The following is a 21,907-nucleotide window of genomic DNA, read 5'->3' on the forward strand; positions in this document are numbered from 1 at the left end:
TAAATATAAGTATAAATACTTGCTTTTTTAAATTATTAAACAATTTTATAGTTATAACATTACTAAAAAAATATTAACTAAATACTTCAAATAGGCTGTGTGTCTTTAGCCGTTTTTGAATATCACTGTAGTTTTAAGTGCTGGTCTACGGCTGCTTCCCAGTAAACAAGGAACGTCCCTGGACGTTCAAAATAGGTCTAAAAGTAGTCTGTCCATCAAGGACATATTTTGAACGTCAATGGACGTCCCAAATCCATCTTAATAAGTTAGTTAAGTGGTGACCAATCGATAACGTCAGTGGACGTCCAAAATGCGTTTTATACAAGTAATTTATTTCGGGACCAATTAATAACGTCAATGGACGTCCAAAATACGTCTAATTGTCGTCTTTTCAATGTCTGTGTTTGGACGTCTTTTCAACATTCATTTTCAACCTTAAGAGAACGTTGAATAGACGGCAGTCATTACGTTATTTCAACGTTGAATCAACGGCTAAATGTTTACAGGGTTTTGTGTTGATGCAGGTTTTGGTACATCATTTCCGGTTAACAATTCATAATTCATATTTATCAACAAAGAAACGATACGATTAAAATTTAACTAAGGAATTGGGATTGCTGTTACATTTACTTTGTGAAATTTAGAGGCGATCATGTTGGATTTTTACGGTATTACAGCAGCACACGTGACTGAATGACGCTAGGGACGGGAGCCGCATGGTGTTGTGTTATTGTTTACACTGGGGCCTGAAATGACGGTGAATTAGTTTAGAACTCAGATTCTGAGTGTTTAATCGTCTGGGTTTACCTCAGATTAAATCAGTCACCATTTGCTCGTTTAGAACAACAACAATATGACGTCAATGCGGATTTTATACAGGCGTTTCTTTACTTTAAATAGCAACAGTACCAGAGCAATATCGTTTTGCCTGGGAAAAGGTAATGGCGATTTATTTGACGTTCAGTTGTCTGTTTTTAATCTTAAGGAAAAGATCAATATCTTCCATATATCGGTCCAATGGCATAAAAAGGCTGGCACACCACTGACTGTAGACCTGCTGGTCCACCATCGGACCACTCAGATTACTGTCCTGTACAGGATATAACTCATTTAAAATCTCGTCAAACATATTTTAAATTCACAGAGACTTTTATTCTGGAAAACAAACTAATACAGATATTACCAACAACTATGAGAGCTATATTAATGAGTATAAGCCTGATATAAAATGATTAAATGCTGAAAATGTTGACACTGTGCTGGATTATGTTTATTTACTAATCTTATTTATAAAAGATAAAAAAGAACAGCATGAAGGGAAAAAATGTAAATTCAATTGTGAATGAAAAAGTGCTAAAATGTGACATTTTGTCTAAAATTCTGTTCAATCACCAGCGGTCCGCCCAGAAAACGCTGAGTAAAACACTATAGTGGACCTCCAATTTTGCCCTCAGTGGGTCAACAGTGGTCCGCCGTCTCCTTGCTCTCAGGGTTATATCAGTAATTGGTCGAAAGTGTTTTTGTTTTGGGTCTTAATACTAAATCAGTTATTAAGTGGTCAGTCTCTATAATATTGCAATAGTTTGTATTACTACTTTTTATATTAAATTAGTATTCCTGGAACATGGTCAAATTCTCACAGGAAGTACCTTGCAGGTCTTTCGAGGACATTTGTCATTCAGAAGGACTCTGCATCTGCTGAGAAACTGTGGGTGTTTTCACCATCAAATATTCTTGGTTCGCAGTAAGCCAACGTTTCTTTTCTTACACAAATCATGGCCACAACTTAGTAAAGTAACGAATAGAGATAGTTTATTTGTGGCAATGACTTATTCAGAAGTGAAACCAATATAGTTTAATCATGACTTAACATCTGTCGAATGCAAGAAAAACACCAGATATAAGACCACAACCCTTACATTTCCTTCTCCTTACTCAACACAGGCGAGCATTTCACAGATCCGGTGGAAACAGTGGATTGTTTGGTGCGGGCTGTGGCAGTGCCCAGCAGCAGACTCTGGAAGATATTGCAAGAAGCATAAAAGAGCGAGAGTACAGAAGAATTGTTGTGATGGCTGGAGCAGGAATCAGTACTCCTAGCGGAATTCCAGATTTCAGGTAGTAAAAGCTTTTTGGGGTTTTGTTAAGATTGTATTGGTATAATACCTGCGTGTGCCTCCCTCTCAGATCTCCTGGAAGCGGTCTGTATGACAACCTGCAGCAGTACGACCTGCCTTATGCCGAGGCCATATTCGAAATCAACTATTTCCATTACAACCCTAAGCCTTTCTTTGCCTTGGCAAAAGAGTTGTATCCTGGGAATTACCGGCCAAATCTGGCCCATTACTTCATCCGGCTACTTCACGAAAAGGGTCAGCTACTGCGGATGTATACACAAAATATCGATGGACTGGAACGATGTGAGTCTCTACTTTGTTACTTAATAAAATCTAGCGTTCATAGAAACAGAAAATATTTAATTTCCAGTCAAAATTAAAATAATGAGCAGATATTGTACAACAAAGGAAAATAAGTGGGATGCCTAAAAAGACATAGTGTTGCACCAAAATGGTCATAAAAAACTTAAAGCTTAAATCTGGAGAATATCAAGCTTCTTTCTTACTTTAGGTCAGAAAAAACCCACAGCTGTTTTTGTCAATTCGTCTAGTGTAAGATGAAACACAGTGGGTATGAAAGGATGTGTAGCTGTCCAGTAGCTGGTAGCATGTACATACTCGGCATTTTGACTGGAAATCTACTAAAGGAGGGGTCAATTCTAACTTTCACCCAGTATTATTTATGTTATTTGTGGTCCCTTTTTGGATCTTTGATTGCACTTGTTTTGTATTCAAGTGGCAGGGATTCCTCCTAAGCTGTTGGTGGAGGCACATGGGACATTTTCCACAGCCACCTGTACAGTTTGCCGTGCAGACTACAAGGGAGAGGAACTGCGGGCAAGTGTCTGTGTCCTGTAGAAGTGTGATTGAGAGAAGCTGGCTAGAGCTGAAACTGCTTATTTCGTGCTGAATTATGTTGTTTGTAACTAATGCTTTATTCCCTTACATCGTTCTCTATCTTAGGATGATATAATGGCAGGAAAAGTGCCTAACTGCCCTCACTGTAAAGGCGTAATTAAGCCGGACATCGTGTTCTTCGGTGAAGAGATGCCTCAGCATTTTTTCCACTACCTCACAGACTTCCCGATGGCAGACTTGCTCATTGTAATGGGAACCTCTTTAGAGGTGAGGGGGATGTTCTGTCATATGAAGTATGAATGAATGTGAGATCTCTCCTTGTCTCATTGTGATTGTAGTAACTTCTCAGCTACACAGGAGTTTGCATCAAGTGGCAATACAAGTGGTGAAAATCTGAATTAATGAGTTTTTAAACCTTATGTAGTTATAAAACATCGTCCAGTCCACGGGGTTCATTATGAATAACATTGAAGGAAATGGAGAGCAGTGCTCCCTGGAGTGACAGCACACCATACTGTAATTTTGGGATTAGCATGGGACTTAGCATGTCCTTAATGCTCTTGTGATTGAATACCATCAAAACCATCCCTTCACAGAAGTGTAGAAGCCTTTAATTCAGAAAAGGAGATTACCCTTTATTGCAGGAGAAATGTTGAATAAGCCTGTAGTATATGAAACAAATTTCACCAACAGAGGTCACTCTTGGGTCAGTTGTAGCTGGAATGTTCTGTCTGGTGGTCTGTAGGTGGAGCCATTTGCGAGCTTGGCTGGAGCTGTTAGAGGGTCTGTGTCCCGCCTGTTGTTAAACCGGGATCTGGTGGGGCCTTTTGTCTGGGGGCTTCCACGGCACAATGACGTGGCAGAGGTGGGGGATGTGGTCAGTGGCGTGAGGAAGCTGGCTGGGGCTATGGGCTGGATGCCAGAACTGGACGCTCTGATGGCTGCTGAGGGTCAGAAGGTTAGTGAAGTTGAAGTCATGTTGATTAAGAAGAACATATATTGCTGTTTTCTGGTTTTCGTCAACTGTACACATTGATTAATTAAAAGCAAATCAGCTTTTCTTCTGTTACACAATCACATTAAAATACCAGATATCTGAATAAGGAAAAAAATTGAGTGTGTTTTCACTATGGTGACCAGATCTGAGATGGTGAAAAAGAGGACATCTTTCCCAGGGGTGGGTGGTGGGGAGGGAGTGGACGACTTCTGACGTACAGATTGACCCATTAAATGTTTACAGAGAAGGTTATCGACCAATAACGGTAGCTCTACAGTCAGACCGTCCAATCAGAAGATTTTAGGCTACTTCACCACGCCCCCTTCTCACTCAAGTGAACCAATCGGAGTAGGGGAGGGCGGGACTAGTTTGTGAACGAAACGCTTCTCGAAGTTCTATGTAAGCTCTAGAAAAACAAAATGCCGGACGTTTGTGAAATTACTCTAAAAGTCTAAAAAAAAGAGTACGTCTGGTCATCCTAGTTTTCACAGCCTGACTAACCAAGCTAGCCTTTAATTAATTGATTAATGTTGTAGTAAAATTGAATGTCAAACTTGACTGAAAGTGCATAAAGGTAAATGCTCTGTTTAGTGTGTTCTCAGTGTTGTGTAGGAACAGGATGAAAGCTGCAAATCATCTCTGTTCTCAGTCAAAATGGAGTAAAATCAGAAGGTCACATCAGGGAGTGTGCAGTGGTTTTCAGTGTTTTGTTCCTGTATTTTGTTTTTAGGGTATTTTTTTTTTCTATTCCTTCTGCAGGCTTCAAAGGAGAGAGAGGAATGACTGTCCAGACATGTGAAGAACTCCTTTCCTTGTGACCTCTGAGTCATTTGCTGCTCTACCCTGTGATGTTTCGGCTCAGTCAAGAGCCAGAACTCAGGCAGGACACTCATGGGTCTGTAATGGGCAGTATGTAGCTGTGGGACTGCATTAAGCTATACTCTGTAGACCACAGTCTTCACAGTGCTGGGATGCTCATCTTACTGCAGCTCTCTTTTCATTGTTTTAGCGGGTTTTCTTTTTCAGATTTTCTGGAGATTATTCAGGAATCAGGCATTTGGACAAATTACATTGTGTTCCCCTGAAGTTTGACTCTATAGCCTTTTGTGAGGCCTATTTTAGCACTTGTCGCTAAAGCTTTGTGCACTTTAAAAATGATATTTTATCTTAAAAGCTAGTTATAATTCCATGTTGAAATGTGAGTGGAATGTTTAGCATCAATATCTTTCATTCTATAAACATATTATAGTGTATTAACTTCACTCAACTCAAATTTGTTAAAGAATGTTTTTTAAAGCTTCACAATGTAGTTGTGACAAGTTTGGTGAATTGGTGACCTCTCTGGTGGAAATGTGTAATTGCTGATGAAATACATTGTGTAAAGTGGGTTGTTTCCTCCAGTGGAATCCTGTGATGATTGCAATCACATTCACACTAAAGGGGAATTTAAAAAGAAACTCAGCCAGAACTTAATGGAGATGTATTTTTATATTAGGTAGTGAGATTTGTGTCAAAGAATAGAGCATAAGTTTTAAGTAAATGCAATCAAACATTCACTCACTTTCAGTGCGTACAAGTCAGCCCTCTAAGCCACTCAGGTAACCAGCCCAGGGAGCCAGAGGTGTACAGCTTTAAGGTTTGCGTTGGTTTAACTTCTTGAATCGCTTCTTGGTTCTGTAAATGTCTTATGAATTTCACTTAACTTCAGATTATAAGATAAATATCTTAATTTATTTAAATATTTAATACAGTGAAAGTCTGTCTGAAGTTGTGTCTATGATATATTACTGATATCATAGAATATAGAAAAACTAAACTTTACTGTGTAGCAGAACATAGTGGTTAGCCATTTGAGAAAACAAGGATGTTGTGTTTGGATTTCAGTCTCCCCTTCGTTTCACATTATATAGGTGTACGCACGAGACAGATTATGTTTGCAATGTGTGTTGCGAAACCCTAGTTTTGTCCTTTTCATAAAGCAGCTCCCAACAGACCCAGAAACAACAAAAGGATTTGAGTAAGATGTTTTATTTAGGTGATTTAACAAAGTAAATCGTACCTTGATAATAAAATAGAGGAATGTTGTCCTTATCTTGTACTTTTCCGTTCTTTGTTTCCATGTCCTTTTCTGTGCCCATAATTAGGTTGGACTAAGAAAAGAAGCTAGAGAGCAGTAAGCACTGGCCTAAAAACTAAAATAAACCAACGTGAGCTACTTGTGTCACTAGATGGAGCTACATAGTGTAGCAAAGTGACATGATGAGGCAAATATTTTTTTCCTTTTTGGGCGGTGGGAGGAAACCGGAGCACCCAGAGGAAACCCACACTGACACAGGGAGAACACACTACACTCCTCACAGACAGTCACCCGGAGGAAACCCACACAGACACAAGGAGAACACACCACACTCCTCACAGACAGTCACCCAGATAGAACCCACACTGACACAGGGAGAACACACCACATTCCTCACAGACAGTCACCCGGAGGGAACCCACACTGACACAGGGAGAACACACCACATTCCTCACAGACAGTCACCCGGAGGGAACCCACGCAGACACAGGGAGAACACACCACTCTCCTCACAGAGTCACCCGGAGGAAACCCACACAGACACAGGGAGAACACACCACACTCCTCACAGACAGTCACCCAGAGTGGGGCTCAAACCCACAACCCCAGGACCCTCGTGCTGATGCACAAATGGATATCTGTAGGTTGATTGGTTGTTTCACAGCCCTCTAGTTGGCACTTGCCATTAAGCATGTGGCCTGTGGCTCATGTGCAGCTGCTTATGGACTTTTTTATGGAGAGTATTGTAGCTGTGGTTGATCAACAGAACATCAATGTTTACAATGTGTGCACTTCACAGTCGCTGGATTCACACCTTACAAAGGGGGCATCTAGAAATATTTGCTCATGGAATGTAAATGAAAGGTGGTCTGAATTCTGTAAAATAACCTCCAACACGAAATAAAACTGGTTTTTGAAGACCTTCCACTCAAAACTGGGCTTTGGTATGAAAGAAGAATATTTCCTCTCATCTAATAGAACACCATTGTTGCTGTTATCTTGACACGTCCAGATTCAGAGGGGAAGAAATTATAAGATGCCAGGAACACTGTGGCCGTCAGCTGCAAGAAAAGCGTCATTCAGAGATTTGTGCAGCATGGAGAAAAAAGCTCTCCTTTAGGTCAAATTGCTCGGCAAAGAAATCCAGCAGCTCGTTATTCTGCTGTGACGTCTGGAATGAGTGAGGAAGTTGTGCTGAACTCTCTGACAATTCACTGTCTGCTGTGTCATTACAAAATCTCCACAGTGCCTATGAATTCTTACACATGCATTGTAGGCCCAGAAGTCATCTCAAGGTGCACCCACTGTGGACAAAGATGAGTTTAATTTGTGCATCCTCAGCTTGTATAAACTGCAAAGAAAAGAAATGGCACGCTCAGGACCAACTGCATACGAACTTAGGTTACTGTGCTCAGTGTCATGTATCAGCTAAAAGAGTATGAAGAACCCAAGCTTAGGTTTGAAAGTGAGAGCTGTAGTTCATCTGAGGTTTCAGAGTCAGAACTCGAGATCCCATTTCCTCTGTAACTTCTAATCGTTTTTTGGAACTCCAGTTTTTAAGTTCAGTTTTATCTACTTATCTTCCTGAATTCACCCTTCCTTTTGAAAATGGATTATCTAACCTGCTGAAATATGAATAGCATGTACTAAGTGCCTGTTTTGAATGGAATTGATGAGGGGTAGCCTCTGAGTTTGGAACAGCGATGCAGACATTGTGGAGGTAGGATACCGTAGTGCTATGAATAAAAATTAATAATAAAAACTATTCATTGATGATGTGTGATAAAGATACACTTAGTTGTGGTATGATTTTACACATTCCTTAACCTTTAACATGTCTCAGTCACTAGGTATCCATTTAGATTTATGAAGCCATATGGATGAAGTAGTATCTAAAGGCCTCCACACAGCTGCCACTAGAAACCTCAAAGTCTGCACGGTTACAAGGGCTAAAACATAAATAAAATATGGAATCAATGCCCTATAAAACATACACATGAACTGAGGCATTATACAACAAGACAAATCATGCAATAAACTCAAATTTTAAGCCAGAAAGGCACTTTAAATGTTCCGTTATGCCCTTGTTCATCATTTAAAACACCAGCATCTTTGAGGATGCTTCACCCGGTTAAAACCAGCCTAAAATGAAGTGTTGTGTAATGTCCGGAAATAAGGTGGCTGATGAAAACATATAATGACATGACTGAACAATTTAGTTTAACATGCGCTTTTCAGTTGAAATAAAACATGAAATGTACCTTTTTTTTAAATTTATAGTGTCTCTTTAGATCAGTGCTAGCCCCTCACTTTGCAGGGAACCGTGAAACAAGGTTCAAGGTCATATTTTCTCCACGATTCCCCCCAGAAACGCCTCGGTTCAGTAGACTGGCAGGGATTCACTTGATCATGTAGACATTTTATCTATTATTTAACCAGAAAAGAAAAAAAAACAGGGCTTCGGCGCAGGTGCCCATTCCTTTACCGACGCTCACACAGCGCTCGGATGAGAATGTGCTATGTCATTTAATGCATTCCCCAGGGAATATGTCAAGACTTTAAATCTAATAAAAACCCTTTGGGGCTCTGAGGATAGTTAATTAGACACTTTCTGATGTGTTGGTGCCTCTGTGATGTATGTGTAGCCTTCTCCATCTTTCCCCAATTTCAAACCTCATTAACTTTGAGAGCCTTTTAATTTTATTGCCTAGCTGATTAAAGAGAATTACAGTTTTGGCCAATCAAAGGAGTGAAAATAGTCATTTTATCCATCTAGAGCGCTCCCACCTTTCAGTATGGGATTCGGCAGGCCACGGATGATTTTACAGAGCTGTGGATTGGGGGTTTTGTGCAGACTCCCATTATTTTAGACACTCAAACCAGCTGTTTAACCCAGATGTTTTACATTTTGTACAGTTTACAATAAACCTTATGGTGTGTCCAGACGTTCTTCTACATTCTTTAGAACTTCAGAGTAGCTACTGGATATTAAGTCTTAAAGTTAATAACTGAATAATAAAGGTAGAGATTTAAGTACTCAGTTGTGGCTTGGAACTAATCACAAGTGCAAACTGGGCATATTGATTTTGGAGGATATAAAAACAATAGCAAAATGGAGTTAAAATAAAATGCTGCGCTTATTACCTGGATTTTGTTGTAATATTAAAGTTGGTCCGCTCTGTAAAGCTCTGTACTTTGAGCTCATGTTGTTGTAAGCACTAAGTTAAGTTTCATGTAATATCTGTGAAGGAGGTAGGAGCAGCAGGATATTGGTCAGCGCACCAGCTGGTGTCCCAGTGCAATGCTGAAGAACCTGTACATTCTCACAAATACAAAAATACAAAGCAAAAATGTACCAAGAACATTATAAGCATTGTACAGTTGGTAGTTTTTACTTAAAACATTCTCCACATAAAACGTGGATGAATTAAATGCTAGGCACAATCAGTTGCCAAACATACATTTTGCTGTCGCAGGCAGATACAGTCTTGGCAGTAGTCAAACAATATAGTTAATACAAATGTTTTACATACTGTATGTTGATATATTGTCACTCAGATAATAAGCTCCAGCAAAAGGAGTGAACATTCCTAACATATAACGGACGCTAAAATAAAATACTTTTTTCAAAGACTTTTAGGACCATTTGAATTGGTCTGTTCATTAGAAAACGATCACACAAACAGTGGCTGAAGTCTTCAAATTATATAAAAAGAAAAGCACAAAAAATGGAGATCCAAGCAACAATTTTCAAAATTGTCGTTGTCAAAACAACACCTTGTATCTTCAGAAAGAAACGTTGTTATTAATGCATGTTACTTTTTACTGTCCTCACAGTCCTTTTCTATTGGTCTGTTTACAATTTTATTTTGATGCAGTGCAAATGGCAACTGATGCTTTTGAATTACATTAAATTTCAATGACAACAGTGGAGATACAAGGTTTTGTTCTGAGATTTAATACGCACTCGTTATTTTTGATTGTTTATGGCATTACATGTTCTGGCTTGGTGCTGGTGTCAGCAGCAGCTGTGCAGGAATTTGCGGAAGAACCTGCGGAACTCTGTGTTGAAGACAGTGTAGATGATAGGGTTCAGTGCACTGTTCACGTAACCCAGCCAAGTCACTGTGCTCATTAAGTGGGGGGAAATGTCACATGATTCACACAGGGCCCGTGTTGTGTGAACCACAAAGAATGGAGTCCAGCAGAAGAGGAAAGCACCTGCAGACACAGGAAGGAATGCAGTTTAATTGAAATAATAATACGGCACTAGTTTATTTACCAAGCCACTTTAAATGTCTGAGTTAAATGAACTTATAATTAAAAAGATAAAAGAGCAAAAGAACGATTCTTGTTCTCTTAAACCATTATTAGATTTTCTTTTAACTCACATTTTTGAACATGTACATTTTATTAGTTTGATTCTTAGACTGAATGTAGAATGAGAGAAAAAAAACAGCTTGTTTATTCGATAAGACAAAAATGAATAAACTAATAGCAAAAACACGTGTGGGTCTGCGCACAGAGCCCCTGACGTCTAAGAGTTTGGGACTTTTATTTTAACTGTGGAGAGCCGCTAAAGAACAGGTCATCCCTCAGACGGACCAATGACGTGAAAGTATTGCTTTAAGCCCGCCCACCCTTCCGAATGAAAATAATTGACTGAATTCTCGTTTCTGTCGTGTGTTCAAATGAAAAACGAATAAATGAGCTGTTTTTTCGTTTCTCTCATTCTAGGTTCAGTCTAAGAATTAAACTAATAAAATGCACATGGACCCGTGTATAAAAGTGTGTCCTGTCTAATGTCCCCTGCTTCTGAATGACTTTAATAACGTCTGCTTAAACCACAGGCAATTCACCAACTAACATTTGAGATCAGAATCTTGCTTGTTTTGTTTCTGCCACGGGTTTGAGGCAGGGAGCAACATTCATGACAATGTCTAATGATATCAAAAAACACTAGGAGCAGGGGTCTGCAAAAATTTTGAACAGTTTTTTTCTAAATGAAGTGCATCTAAATGATTAAATCATGCCAAATTAGGTTATAGCTTATTATTAAACAATCATTTTAAAATCAGAACCTGCGATTATGTTCAGGTCCCACTTTAGTTCCTTTGACTTACCTGCAATACATTACACATTTTAATCACAATGTAACAACTGATTTTCAAAAAGGGACAGAGTCTCTGAGAAGGCAGTATGATCTGGGAAAATATTCCTCTCCCCTTCTTACAAAAGATGCAGAAACTGGATCTGAGAATTAGCCAGAATTACAGAAAGGTAGCCAGGTCACACAAAAAGCTTTGGGTAATTCAGTAATGCCGTCGGGGTCACGGTTATTAATTCTGAATTATGTAACCCTGGCCATTTGAGTCCATTGTGAAAATGATGTTAGAGTGCCAATACAAATAATGTAATGAACACCATCAGCTGACTGTATAAACTGCTTCAATGTGTTTTATCTACAGCATCTTAAATTATTCAAAAAATGAAGATGGGATTTCTATAAATATCCTCTGAGGGAGCAGAACTCTGGAAGAAAAAATGAAACACGCTTTTAGAAAAATGTTCTTCAAGATTAAGACATGAACTTATGGCACTTTATCTTTTTCACGGTGGACATACACAGTACTGAGTAAATGTCTGAGTTAACCACTCATTTATTTACATTTCACTGTACAGTACAAGTTAATTTTATAATTACTGGAAAAAAACATTTCACAGAAGTATGAACAAAAAATATCTTTCATTCATTATCTGTACGCGCTTATCCAATTCAGGGTCACGGCCTACCTGGAATCATTGGGCACAAGGCGAGATTACACCCTGGAGGGGGCGCCAGTCCTTCACAGGGCAACCCAGACACATTCACTCACACCTACGGACACTTTTGAGTTGCCAATCCACCTACTAACGTGTGTTTTTGGACTGTGAGAGGAAACCGGAGCACCCGGAGGAAACCCACGCAGACACAGGGAGAACACACCACACTCCTCACAGACAGTCACCCGGAGGAAACCCACGCAGACACAGGGAGAACACACCACACTCACCCGGAGGAAACCCACGCAGACACAGGTAGAACACACCACACTCCTCACAGACAGTCACCCGGAGGAAACCCACGCAGACACAGGGAGAACACACCACACTCCTCACAGACAGTCACCTGGAGGAAACCCACGAAGACACAGGGAGAACACACCACACTCCTCACAGACAGTCACCCGGAGGAAACCCACGCAGACACAGGGAGAACACACCACACTCCTCACAGACAGTCACCTGGAGGAAACCCACGAAGACACAGGGAGAACACACCAACTCCTCACAGACAGTCACCCGGAGGAAACCCACGCAAACACAGGTAGAACACACCACACTCCTCACAGACAGTCACCCGGAGGAAACCCACGCAGACACAGGGAGAACACACCACACTCGTCACAGACAGTCACCTGGAGGAAACCCACGAAGACACAGGGAGAACACACCAACTCCTCACAGACAGTCACCCGGAGCGGGAATCGAACCCACAACCTCCAGGTCTCTGGAGCTGTGTGACTGCGACACTACCTGCTGCGCCACCGTGCCGCAAATATATTTCTGATTGCTGATTTGAAGCCAACATATATTCAATGAGTGCAAAGCAGAGTCACAGCCTGGACATGGTGCAAGTTCATCACAGGGCTTCACATTCAACCAATCATTCGCACACTCTCATTATGGACAATTTGCCACAGCCAATCTACCTACAAACAATATAGGATTGATTTTGGGAGGAAACCCACAGAGACTGGGGAAACACACCAAAGTCCATGTAGTCAGTGACCCAAAATCTCATGACCCTGGACCTGTCAGGCAGTGACAGTACATGTTCCAACATAGTGATGCCCTACATTCTTCTCAGGAAACAGTTGTTAAGCAAAGTGTGGAAATACCTGCTTTTCACAAATTGAAAAAAAATCTGTTTGGTTGTTTTCTTTAGATTTTTCCCTTATTAATGCATGCGGAGTATTTTATTAAGAAGGCTAATCTCAGAATTTGCAGTGTAGTGTTTAAAACTAAATGGAAACTAGAAACACAAGTAAACGTTTCTGTGTTGGCAAACGCTTTAAGGCCTTTTCCCTGATATTTTCCCATTCCCAATAAAATTATGTTTTTCAGGCATGACCTGCAATAAGCTAATGACTGAAAGCCCAGTAATTAAGACCTGACTGCTGATCTCGTTTACTTTCTCATGAACAGAATACCACACTGCATGCCTAAAGTGGTCTGATCCGTGTGATTATGCGCTTGCATAATCCGTCAGTGTATCTGACAGTGTGACAAGTGTTTTCATGCAGTGAAAACGTTTGCTGCACTGACGTCACGGTTTGACCATGTCTGAATGTCTATGCAGTAACGAGCACAGAAATCAGCTTAAGACACCATGAAAACATTACATAGCAATTGGATTTAGGGATTTAGCCTTATTGTTAGTCATTTAGGAGTACACACATGCACAGTGCAGAAGCTCATGTGACAGCGTTGTCATTGCGTAGATGCTATAATCACAATCTGCAAAGACAAACATTTAGTCCACAACAGCACCCTTGTCGTGTATTTCCGTTAACAAGAATATAATTTCTATGGCTTGTGTGGAAGAAAATGTAATTTTCATTCATTCATTCATTATCTGTAACCCTTATCCAGTTCAGGGTCGCGGTGGGTCCAGAGCCTACCTGGAATCATTGGGCGCAAGGCGGGAATACACCCTGGAGGGGGCAGAAAATGTAATTATTTTTTTTTATTCTTATTTAAATAATCCTTTTTTGTGACAGAAAATTGGCCAGTGGAGTAATGTTGGTTCAAAGGCTGAAAAAACCTCTGGGAGCTTCTGGGTTTTTAGGTTAATCCAGCAGCTGGTCCAGTGTTTATTTGATTTAACCTCTTTAATTAATTTGTTTCTTTGTCCAAACCATCATATTGATATCATATTATATCATGTAAAGAAATTCCTTTTAATACACTTCACAGTGCAGATTGCAACCTGTGCAGCTTCCTCTTCTTGAACACAATTCAAATTGGTCCCCACTGCCCTTTTTTGAAATGAATCAAACTGGATTTTCTCCAAATTTTCCATCAAGATAAAAGCTACGGGAGAAGAGAATCCTTTGGGCCACTGCATATTTTACTTTATATTAGACTTCTGCAGGTAGCAATATTGTGCATTTTACAAATAGAGAACAATGTGCACATTGGCCAGGTCAAATTTTTTGCTGATATGCAGTGTTTTTCTGCTCCAGACTGATATCCTCATGGCCAAAACCACTCAAAACAGTATTCATAAAAAATTTAATCTATCTCCTGACGTAGAAAAAATGACTCAAATTATTTATGCGGGTGTTTCAAAGGTCCTAGGTAAATTTTGTAAACGAAGGGGAAACATTTCTGGCCCCACACTGAACAGAGTCTGATATTTTTATCACTCCTAAGACAGTTTGGAGAAAAATGTGGATCTCGAAAGAAAAACTCATTTCTATTATCTTCGGTTATGAAAATCATTTTGTTATTGGCAGATATTTGCTTTAAATAATCATATTTCTTTTTAATTTACCAATATCTCAAAACAGTATTTGATGATGTCTTTATTGTGCAGATTATTTAGAGAGGGGTTCTAAACTAAAATGTCTATTTTATTACTTTTTTATTAGTAAACCTCTACAAACATGTATTACGTTGATCCAGAATGTTAATCCAGACTAATTTTGTCTGAATTTTTATACATCCATATTTTTGCCGGTCTGGCCTAAAAGAGGCATATGCGCTGACTGACTGACACCTAATGTTGAAACGCACAACTGAATTTCACATAGAGAAATTAAGGTGGCACCACTACAACGTCTGTTGTTAGTTCAGCTAGGGTGACCAGACGTCCTCTTTCACACGGACATGTCCTCTTTTTTAGACTTAAAAAAATGTCCGGGCGGAATTTCACAAACGTCCGAGATTTTGTTTTTTCTAGAGCTTACATAGAATTTGGAGAAGTTTCGTTCACAAACTAGTCCCGCCCTCCCCTACTCCGATTGGTTCGCTTGAGTGAGAAGGGGGCGTGGTGAAGTAGCCTAAAATCTTCTGATTGGATGGTCTAACTGTAGAGCTACCGTTATTGGTTGATAACCTTCTCTGTAAACATTTAATTGGTCAGTCTGCACGTCAGTAGTCCTTGTTTATGTCAGAAAAAAGCTCATGTACCTACCCTCATCTCGAGCAGCTATGCCGAAACATAAATGTAAGTTCTCGGATGAATTAAAAAAGAAATTCCCATGTTTGATGTAGAAAACAAAGGTGTAAAGGAATTAAAAGCACACATAGGTTCAGCTAAGCATACATCTCAGATCTGGTCACCCTAGTTCAGCCATATTTCACATTCCAGTTCATGAACTAAATTTGGAACCGTTCGGCGGTGACCAGAGGTCCTCTTTTCCCTGGACAAGTGCTCTTTCTGGGACCTAAAAAATGCGTGTTCAAGTGTTCAAGGGGTCAGAGAGTTGAGAGCTGAACTGGTACACACCCTCGCCGCTTCAGCGCTGTAGGTCCACAATCCACTATCGGAGAGCAGCTCAGTGTTTTACTGGAGCCTCGAACAGAAATGTGTTGAACGTTGTTGAGGTAATATTTATCATAGTCCCTTCTTTATGTTTGGAGAATGTTTCTGTGACCCAGCCTTTTGTTTTCTACTAAATATTTGACAAACAGAAAGTCATCTTGTCTGTCCCTATAACGACACGAAAACACGGACACATCTCACCGTTACTGACTTTCCGGCTAAAGTAGGATTGCCTAGATTCTCTTTGCTCTTGTTTTAAACTACTTACACTTCTGACTGTGTGAACATATCATTAACATTGTAAAGGAAACCTTTAACATTTTAAGCCACATTAAAGCATGTTAAGATCATCTAAACAACAAGAAAGATAATCAGTAACTGTGCTATACTTCCACAAATGAATTATCCTTACTTAATTTAAACACTCACCAACTACCACAGGCAGGACCCTCATGGCCTTCCTCTCCCTGCCATTGATCTTGGCCCTCTTTTTCCTCTGGCCTCTGTTCTGAAACTCTGTGTAGGCCACAGTCTGAATGGGGCTGTTGTTGTACTCTGGTGGCAGAGGGCAGCTCGGCTGCATGTCATCATCCAGGTCGTCCACGCTGGACTGAGCGAGGTCCTGCTGGATGACTCTGGGCAGTGAGGTCGGCAGGCCGGTCAGGGGTGGCAGAGCTGCGGCGGCAGCAGCTTGCTGCAGTTTCCGACAGGCTTGGATACTGCTCCTCAGCTTGGCCTTACGCGCCTCTTCCCACCTGCGCAGGCCGTGGAACATGCCACAGTACAACAGCAGCATGATGGGGCAGGGGATGAAGAAGGAACACACGGACGAGTACACCACGTAGTTGTTGTCCTCTAGTTTGCATACAGTCGGGTCCCTGTGCGGGATGTCATTGATGCCGAAGATTATAGGGGAGGCCACAGCCAGTGCCAGGAGCCATGTGCCAGAGAGCAAGATAATCTGACGATGGTCGACATGTTTTCGATTATAGTTGAGCGGTATGGACACTGCTATGAATCTGTTAGTGGGGAAGAAGGAAGTAAAACTATTACAAATACAACATATTCAATACTGTTCAAATCTCAGTTATTTAAATTCCCCAACCTTTCGTAGTTATCATTACTAAATGCACTATAAACCACTTTCAAGAACCTTTCTTATATTTTACTATTCTTCCATTTATTAACTTCTCAGTTCATTTGACATGACCATTGTCCAACCTCCTATTATAACTAAGAATTAAAGAAGCTATATTTGTGTGACTGTGTCTTTAAGACATTGATACAGTGTAATGGTAGGTTTTGGAACTTTAACCAAGTTCACATTTTATATCAAAACATTTCATCAAAAAAAAATAACAGCAAGGAACACCAGGTTTTCTAAGACATGTGTGCAGTACAATTAACTACAGTAGGGTCCAAAACGTTCAGATTTAATGATCTCTTACTTACCTTTACATACAACACACTTAATATTTTATTATTAGTTGCAATTTTGTCCAACATCCCTAATGCTCAATTTTATATTTCAGTTTACAGATGTTTGGCATTGAATTCACTGTGACCTCCAGTGACACCAGATGACACACATCAATTTTAGTACACATTCTTCAACTCTGTATATAAACAACATGAAATATTGTGCTGAACTAATAGAAAAATGATTATGATGGAAATGCAAACCTGTCGATGCTGATGGCACACAGGTTAAAAATAGAGGCTGTACAAAGCATCACATCCATAGCCATCAGCCAGTCACAGACGACCATGTTCAAGGACCAGACGCCCCCTTGAAACTAGACAGAGAATAGTGTGACGTTAAACATTTTGATTTCTACTTATTTACAGCTTCATGTTTTGCCTGCACCACGTTGCATAGTAAATGAATAAAGCAACGCCACCACCACAAACGGGCTGAAGGTCAATCGGCTTATCCCTGCCCTATTTCAGAGATTTCCTTTGGTTTGGGCTGCACACCCATAATCGGAAAGAAATGTGAATAAGGTGTGAAGTGAAAGGAGTCTAAGGTCTTCACCCTACACCTTCAGTACGAGGTTGACTTTCAGGACCCAGAGACTTACAGTCCCCTTCAAGCTCCATTAGACAATGCTGATGGGCAGCAGGCTGGACAGATTAAACCTGTGCTGGTAACTTGAGGCTAACAGGATTGGATAAGTGGCCTAAATCAGGAGGACTGATTACACACAGGAGGATCCAGATGGGCAGTCATGCTTTTTCCCCCTCCCTCTTCTGTCATTCAAATATAGTTTTATCTACCCTTGGTCAAAATAAACACACGGTTTATTTTCTAAAGGCAAATAAATGATTACAGCCTATGCAGTGAGTTTACACACAAAATGTCTCTGCAAGATTTAGTGCTCAATTCAACATATTGGAAAAAAATAAAATAAAATGATGGCACAACGTGTATAATACAAAAAACACAACGTGTACACTGGCAGTTCCTCTAAAGAACCTTATTTCCAAGACAATGTGTAACTGACTTTTAATTTTTGTGTATTGTTTTAATAAATATAATAAACAATATTTTAAAATAAAATATAATAATAATAAATTATTATAAAAAATAATTTAATAACTACTCATTTTATTTGCTTTGTAGACAGGTACCTCTCTAATTTCTGAAACATTGCAATAAAACGAGCTTATGACCTCAAGGACAGTTTTTAATTAAGGTTTTTAATCGAATATTATTGATACTCCAAGTCCAATCGACAGTTTGGCGGGTAAATAATATCTTACGTCATTTTAACGGTCAAGACCTTATTTTACCTCAGCAAAGACATAAAGCGGCAAAACTAGCACAGCCAGCAGGAGGTCCGCCACAGCCAGGCTGACGATGAAGTAATTGGTAGTGGTTTTTAGGGCTTTTTCTTTGTAAACGCTGAGGCAAACGAGCACATTCCCGCAGATGATGGCTGTAATGAGTAAAATGCCGAAGACTAGAGCGGGGAAGTTGTACTGAGGGCTGCTGAAGTCGCTGCTGTTGGTCGACATGACTGAGGGCGAACTTTTCTCTCAGCACCGCCAGCCTCCTTCTCTTCTTCAGCCAAACTTCATCTTCCTCTGATAAATCCGTTACGAGACATCTTCACGGCTTTCTTTCTGAAACAAAAAAATCGTCTCCATCTCTCCGTTAGCGGTTTGAGGGCTCGGGGCTGTCGTCCATCTCCTCCTCCTCCTACGCCTTGTAAATGAGTCGTGTCTGTGTTTAAGTCTCTGTTAATCCTGTGGACTCAACAACTCCAGCTGAGTTTATGACGCCTTGTTCTTGACGCTGATATAAACTCCAGCCTCCTGTGTGTGAGAGAGAGAGAGAGAGAGAGAGAGAGAGAGAGAGAGAGAGAGACTGATAGGTTCTGAAGGTTTTTTCGGGAATGGCTCTGAGGAGAAATTTGCCCTGTGACTCTCATCTCTCAGGTGGTCTGCTGTAGGTGGGTCGTCTGTGTGCAGGGTGGGGTTTCACTATTCTTGAGGAATTTACAGATGCTCTTATCCAGTGTCCCCAGGGGTTCTTACCGTGGAAGCAAGCATCAAACCCTGCTGCTGAGAGGGCAAGAGTGTTACCCACTGCAGCATATGCACAGGGTGATGTTGGTAGTGATGATAAATTATAATTCTGCTGGAAATATTGAATGTTCTGGTCTTCACTAAAATTAACGTTATTAAAGAAGCATTCCATCCAGTTTTCAAAAATTCTCTTTAGCACAAACCAAATACGCATTCTTGGATGCCCCTGGAACTCTAGCTGTAAACACATAAGAAATGAATGGAAAATTGCACTTTCTCATTCCATCACCAATATAAAGTAATCAGAGTGTGTTTCTATAAACTTTATTTTGTATTTTATACACGTTTTATTTATATTTTCTTTCACATCAAAACAAATGTCAGTATTTACATATTCAGACTGAATTATGCAGAAAATATGAAAAGCTGTGCTCCATCTTTCTAAAGATTTGAGTCTGTGTTGGTCAATTACAGTAGACCAAGGGCGGTATTACTTTCTTGTGGTAAATCAGGTGTAATAACATATTCTATTCATGGTATAAAGCCGAAATTAGAGAGCACATTTTTGGGGTGCACAAAAAGGAACTTGAGCCATCAACTCGTCCCAGCTGTTAGCTTCCACATGGCTGGCCATTTTTGTTATGAAGTGTGTCTGGGTCAAGGCTCTGTCTGGTCATTCTTTTCATCATCCACGTTTTATAGTTTTTACTTTGTGTATAGTTAAATAAAATACCTTATTCACTAATGAACAGCATATTCCACTGAATTCCATATTCATATGGTGTAGGAAGGGGCAATGGCACTGGAGCCAGTATAGCAGTGAAAAAGCCTGTTAAAATCTTTATTGGACCCCTTATATACACGTTATGTCCACACTATGGACACTCTTCCACCTGATCTTACATGAATGGTATTTGGCAACATTGCTGTGCGAATTTGATTGCTTTCAATCATAACATTAATTAGGACAGGTATTAATGTTTTGTGATTAGTTAAACTGCAATTAAAACTTGTAGATGCGAAATTGTGCTTCACATGTACTAAACAAGTCTGATATGCCCGTGCTCCAGTGTCACAATCGGTCAACACACAGTGCTTATGAAGCAGTACGACTGAAGCACTGCTGAGGTTGTGAGTTCAAGCCTCACCTGAAAGCAGAGCATTTAGCAGAGGTTCCTTTCTCACTCAAGTATTAAACCAGCTAACTGTGTTTGGATCCGGTAACACAAAGCCCAATCAAGGGTAAAGAACCTTTCAGACAACGGGTCAGTGAGTGGCCAAGTGATTATTCTTTCAGTGAGAGGTTTGCCTTTTGAAGTGTCTTTCATGAGGATACGGATAACGCTTCATGTGCTCCAGTGGTGCAATCAGTCAGTGTACGGTACTTATAAAGCAGTACGACTGAAGCAATGCCGAGGTTGTGAGTTCGAGCCTCACCTAGAGCAGAGTTTCCGGCCGAGATATAATTCTGTAACAAGCTTTAAACTGGATAATTTTCTACGTGGGAATTACACAGAACCTAGGAAAGACTGAAGAACATTCCAGAAACGTCAACAGTGCGCCTGCACACCTTAATTTCTCACTTAAATATAATTTTGTGTATTTTGAAAAAACTTGCAAATTATGACAGTGCAACTCACAAGTTAAATAATTAAACTGCTTTCTAGTTGTGAAAAAAAAAACATTTTGCTGGGTCTCCCAGAGAGAGGGGTCTTTATATTTATTTATTTATTTTAGCCTAATTGTATTTCTAAATATGGAAGTTGCTATCTCAATATTTCCATATACTATCTCATTATTTGAGATACTAAGTCAATATATTGTGATGCTATCTCATTATATATTGACTTATCTCAAAATAATGAGATAGTATCTCAATATATTGACTTAGTATCTCAATATATTGACTTAATATCGCTAAATAATGAGATAGTATCACAATATATTGACTTAGCATCACTAAATAATGAGATAGTATCTCAATATATTAACTTAGTATCGCTAAATAATGAGATAGTATCTCAATATATTAACTTAGTATCGCTAAATAATGAGATAGTATCTCAATATATTGACTTAGTATCGCTAAATAATGAGACAGTATCACAATATATTGACTTAGCATCACTAAATAATGAGATAGTATCTCAATATTTTGACTTAGTATCGCTAAATAATGAGATAGTATCACAATATATTGACTTAGCATTGCTAAATAATGGGATAGTATCTCAATATATTGACTTAGTATCGCTAAATAATGAGATAGTATCTCAATATATTGACTTAGTATCGCTAAATAATAAGATAGTATACAATCTCAATATATTGACTTAGTATCGCAAAATAATGAGATGGTATATCAAAATACTGAGATAGCACAGTTACCCACAGATACAAAAGCAGGATGAAGCAGTTACAGAAACTTAGTGAATTAACGATTGAATGACATGCAATTTTATTAAACAAATACATGCATCATATTCAAAAACAGAATCAAACATGACCGTGCAAATACATGAACCAGAGCCGGAAACTACCAAGGAGGCATATTTAAACAAATACAACAATGCTTAGACAACCCTTCTCACATTATAATACACAGAAGACAACGACCTCTGTTGGTGTGGAGGAGAACTGGTTTGGGCAGATGTGACTTCTTGACAGAATTAATGAATAAATGATAATAATAATAAATATTAAATTTGACTGCCCGCTAAACATCTGCTCTTACA

General features: G+C 39.6%; 2 protein-coding genes across 4 annotated transcripts; one reads left to right on the forward strand and one right to left on the reverse strand.

Annotated features, from left to right (window-relative positions):
* The first annotated feature begins 715 nt into the window (after window positions 1-715).
* On the forward strand, window positions 716-6,869 carry sirt3 (sirtuin 3). 3 transcript variants are annotated; one of them, XM_066647452.1, is made up of 8 exons: window positions 716-938; window positions 1,657-1,744; window positions 1,945-2,118; window positions 2,188-2,420; window positions 2,854-2,954; window positions 3,081-3,242; window positions 3,721-3,933; window positions 4,732-6,869. In XM_066647452.1, the coding sequence occupies exons 1-8, from the start codon at window positions 854-856 to the stop codon at window positions 4,753-4,755; spliced, it is 1,080 nt and encodes a 359-aa protein (XP_066503549.1). In that variant the 5' UTR covers window positions 716-853; the 3' UTR covers window positions 4,756-6,869. The 3 variants fall into 3 exon arrangements, with proteins under 3 accessions (XP_066503549.1, XP_066503550.1, XP_066503551.1); XM_066647454.1 differs by having other exon boundaries at window positions 739-757; XM_066647453.1 differs by lacking the exon at window positions 3,721-3,933.
* Window positions 6,870-9,500: 2,631 nt separating this feature from the next.
* drd4b (dopamine receptor D4b) lies at window positions 9,501-19,500 on the reverse strand. Its single transcript, XM_066647971.1, has 4 exons — window positions 18,435-19,500; window positions 17,325-17,437; window positions 16,071-16,660; window positions 9,501-10,270 (listed from the first exon to the last, which is right to left on the reverse strand). The coding sequence occupies exons 1-4, from the start codon at window positions 18,657-18,659 to the stop codon at window positions 10,068-10,070; spliced, it is 1,131 nt and encodes a 376-aa protein (XP_066504068.1). The 5' UTR covers window positions 18,660-19,500; the 3' UTR covers window positions 9,501-10,067.
* Window positions 19,501-21,907: the final 2,407 nt, after the last annotated feature.

This window comes from Hoplias malabaricus, chromosome 16, assembly GCF_029633855.1.
Source record: "Hoplias malabaricus isolate fHopMal1 chromosome 16, fHopMal1.hap1, whole genome shotgun sequence".
NCBI classification, from domain to species: Eukaryota; Metazoa; Chordata; class Actinopteri; order Characiformes; family Erythrinidae; genus Hoplias; species Hoplias malabaricus.

Coding starts and splice junctions, on each gene's coding strand:
- drd4b (XM_066647971.1), bottom strand. CDS start 18,659: ATGTCGACCAACAGCAGCGACTTCAGCAGCCCTCAGTACAACTTCCCC. Junction 17,438..18,434: donor CGCTTTATGTCTTTGCTGAG/GTAAAATAAGGT, acceptor TTCTCTGTCTAG/TTTCAAGGGGGCGTCTGGTC. Junction 16,661..17,324: donor TGTGCCATCAGCATCGACAG/GTTTGCATTTCC, acceptor CCCCACTAACAG/ATTCATAGCAGTGTCCATAC.
- sirt3 (XM_066647452.1), top strand. CDS start 854: ATGACGTCAATGCGGATTTTATACAGGCGTTTCTTTACTTTAAATAGC. Junction 2,119..2,187: donor AGCGGAATTCCAGATTTCAG/GTAGTAAAAGCT, acceptor CCTCCCTCTCAG/ATCTCCTGGAAGCGGTCTGT. Junction 3,934..4,731: donor TGGCTGCTGAGGGTCAGAAG/GTTAGTGAAGTT, acceptor TTCCTTCTGCAG/GCTTCAAAGGAGAGAGAGGA.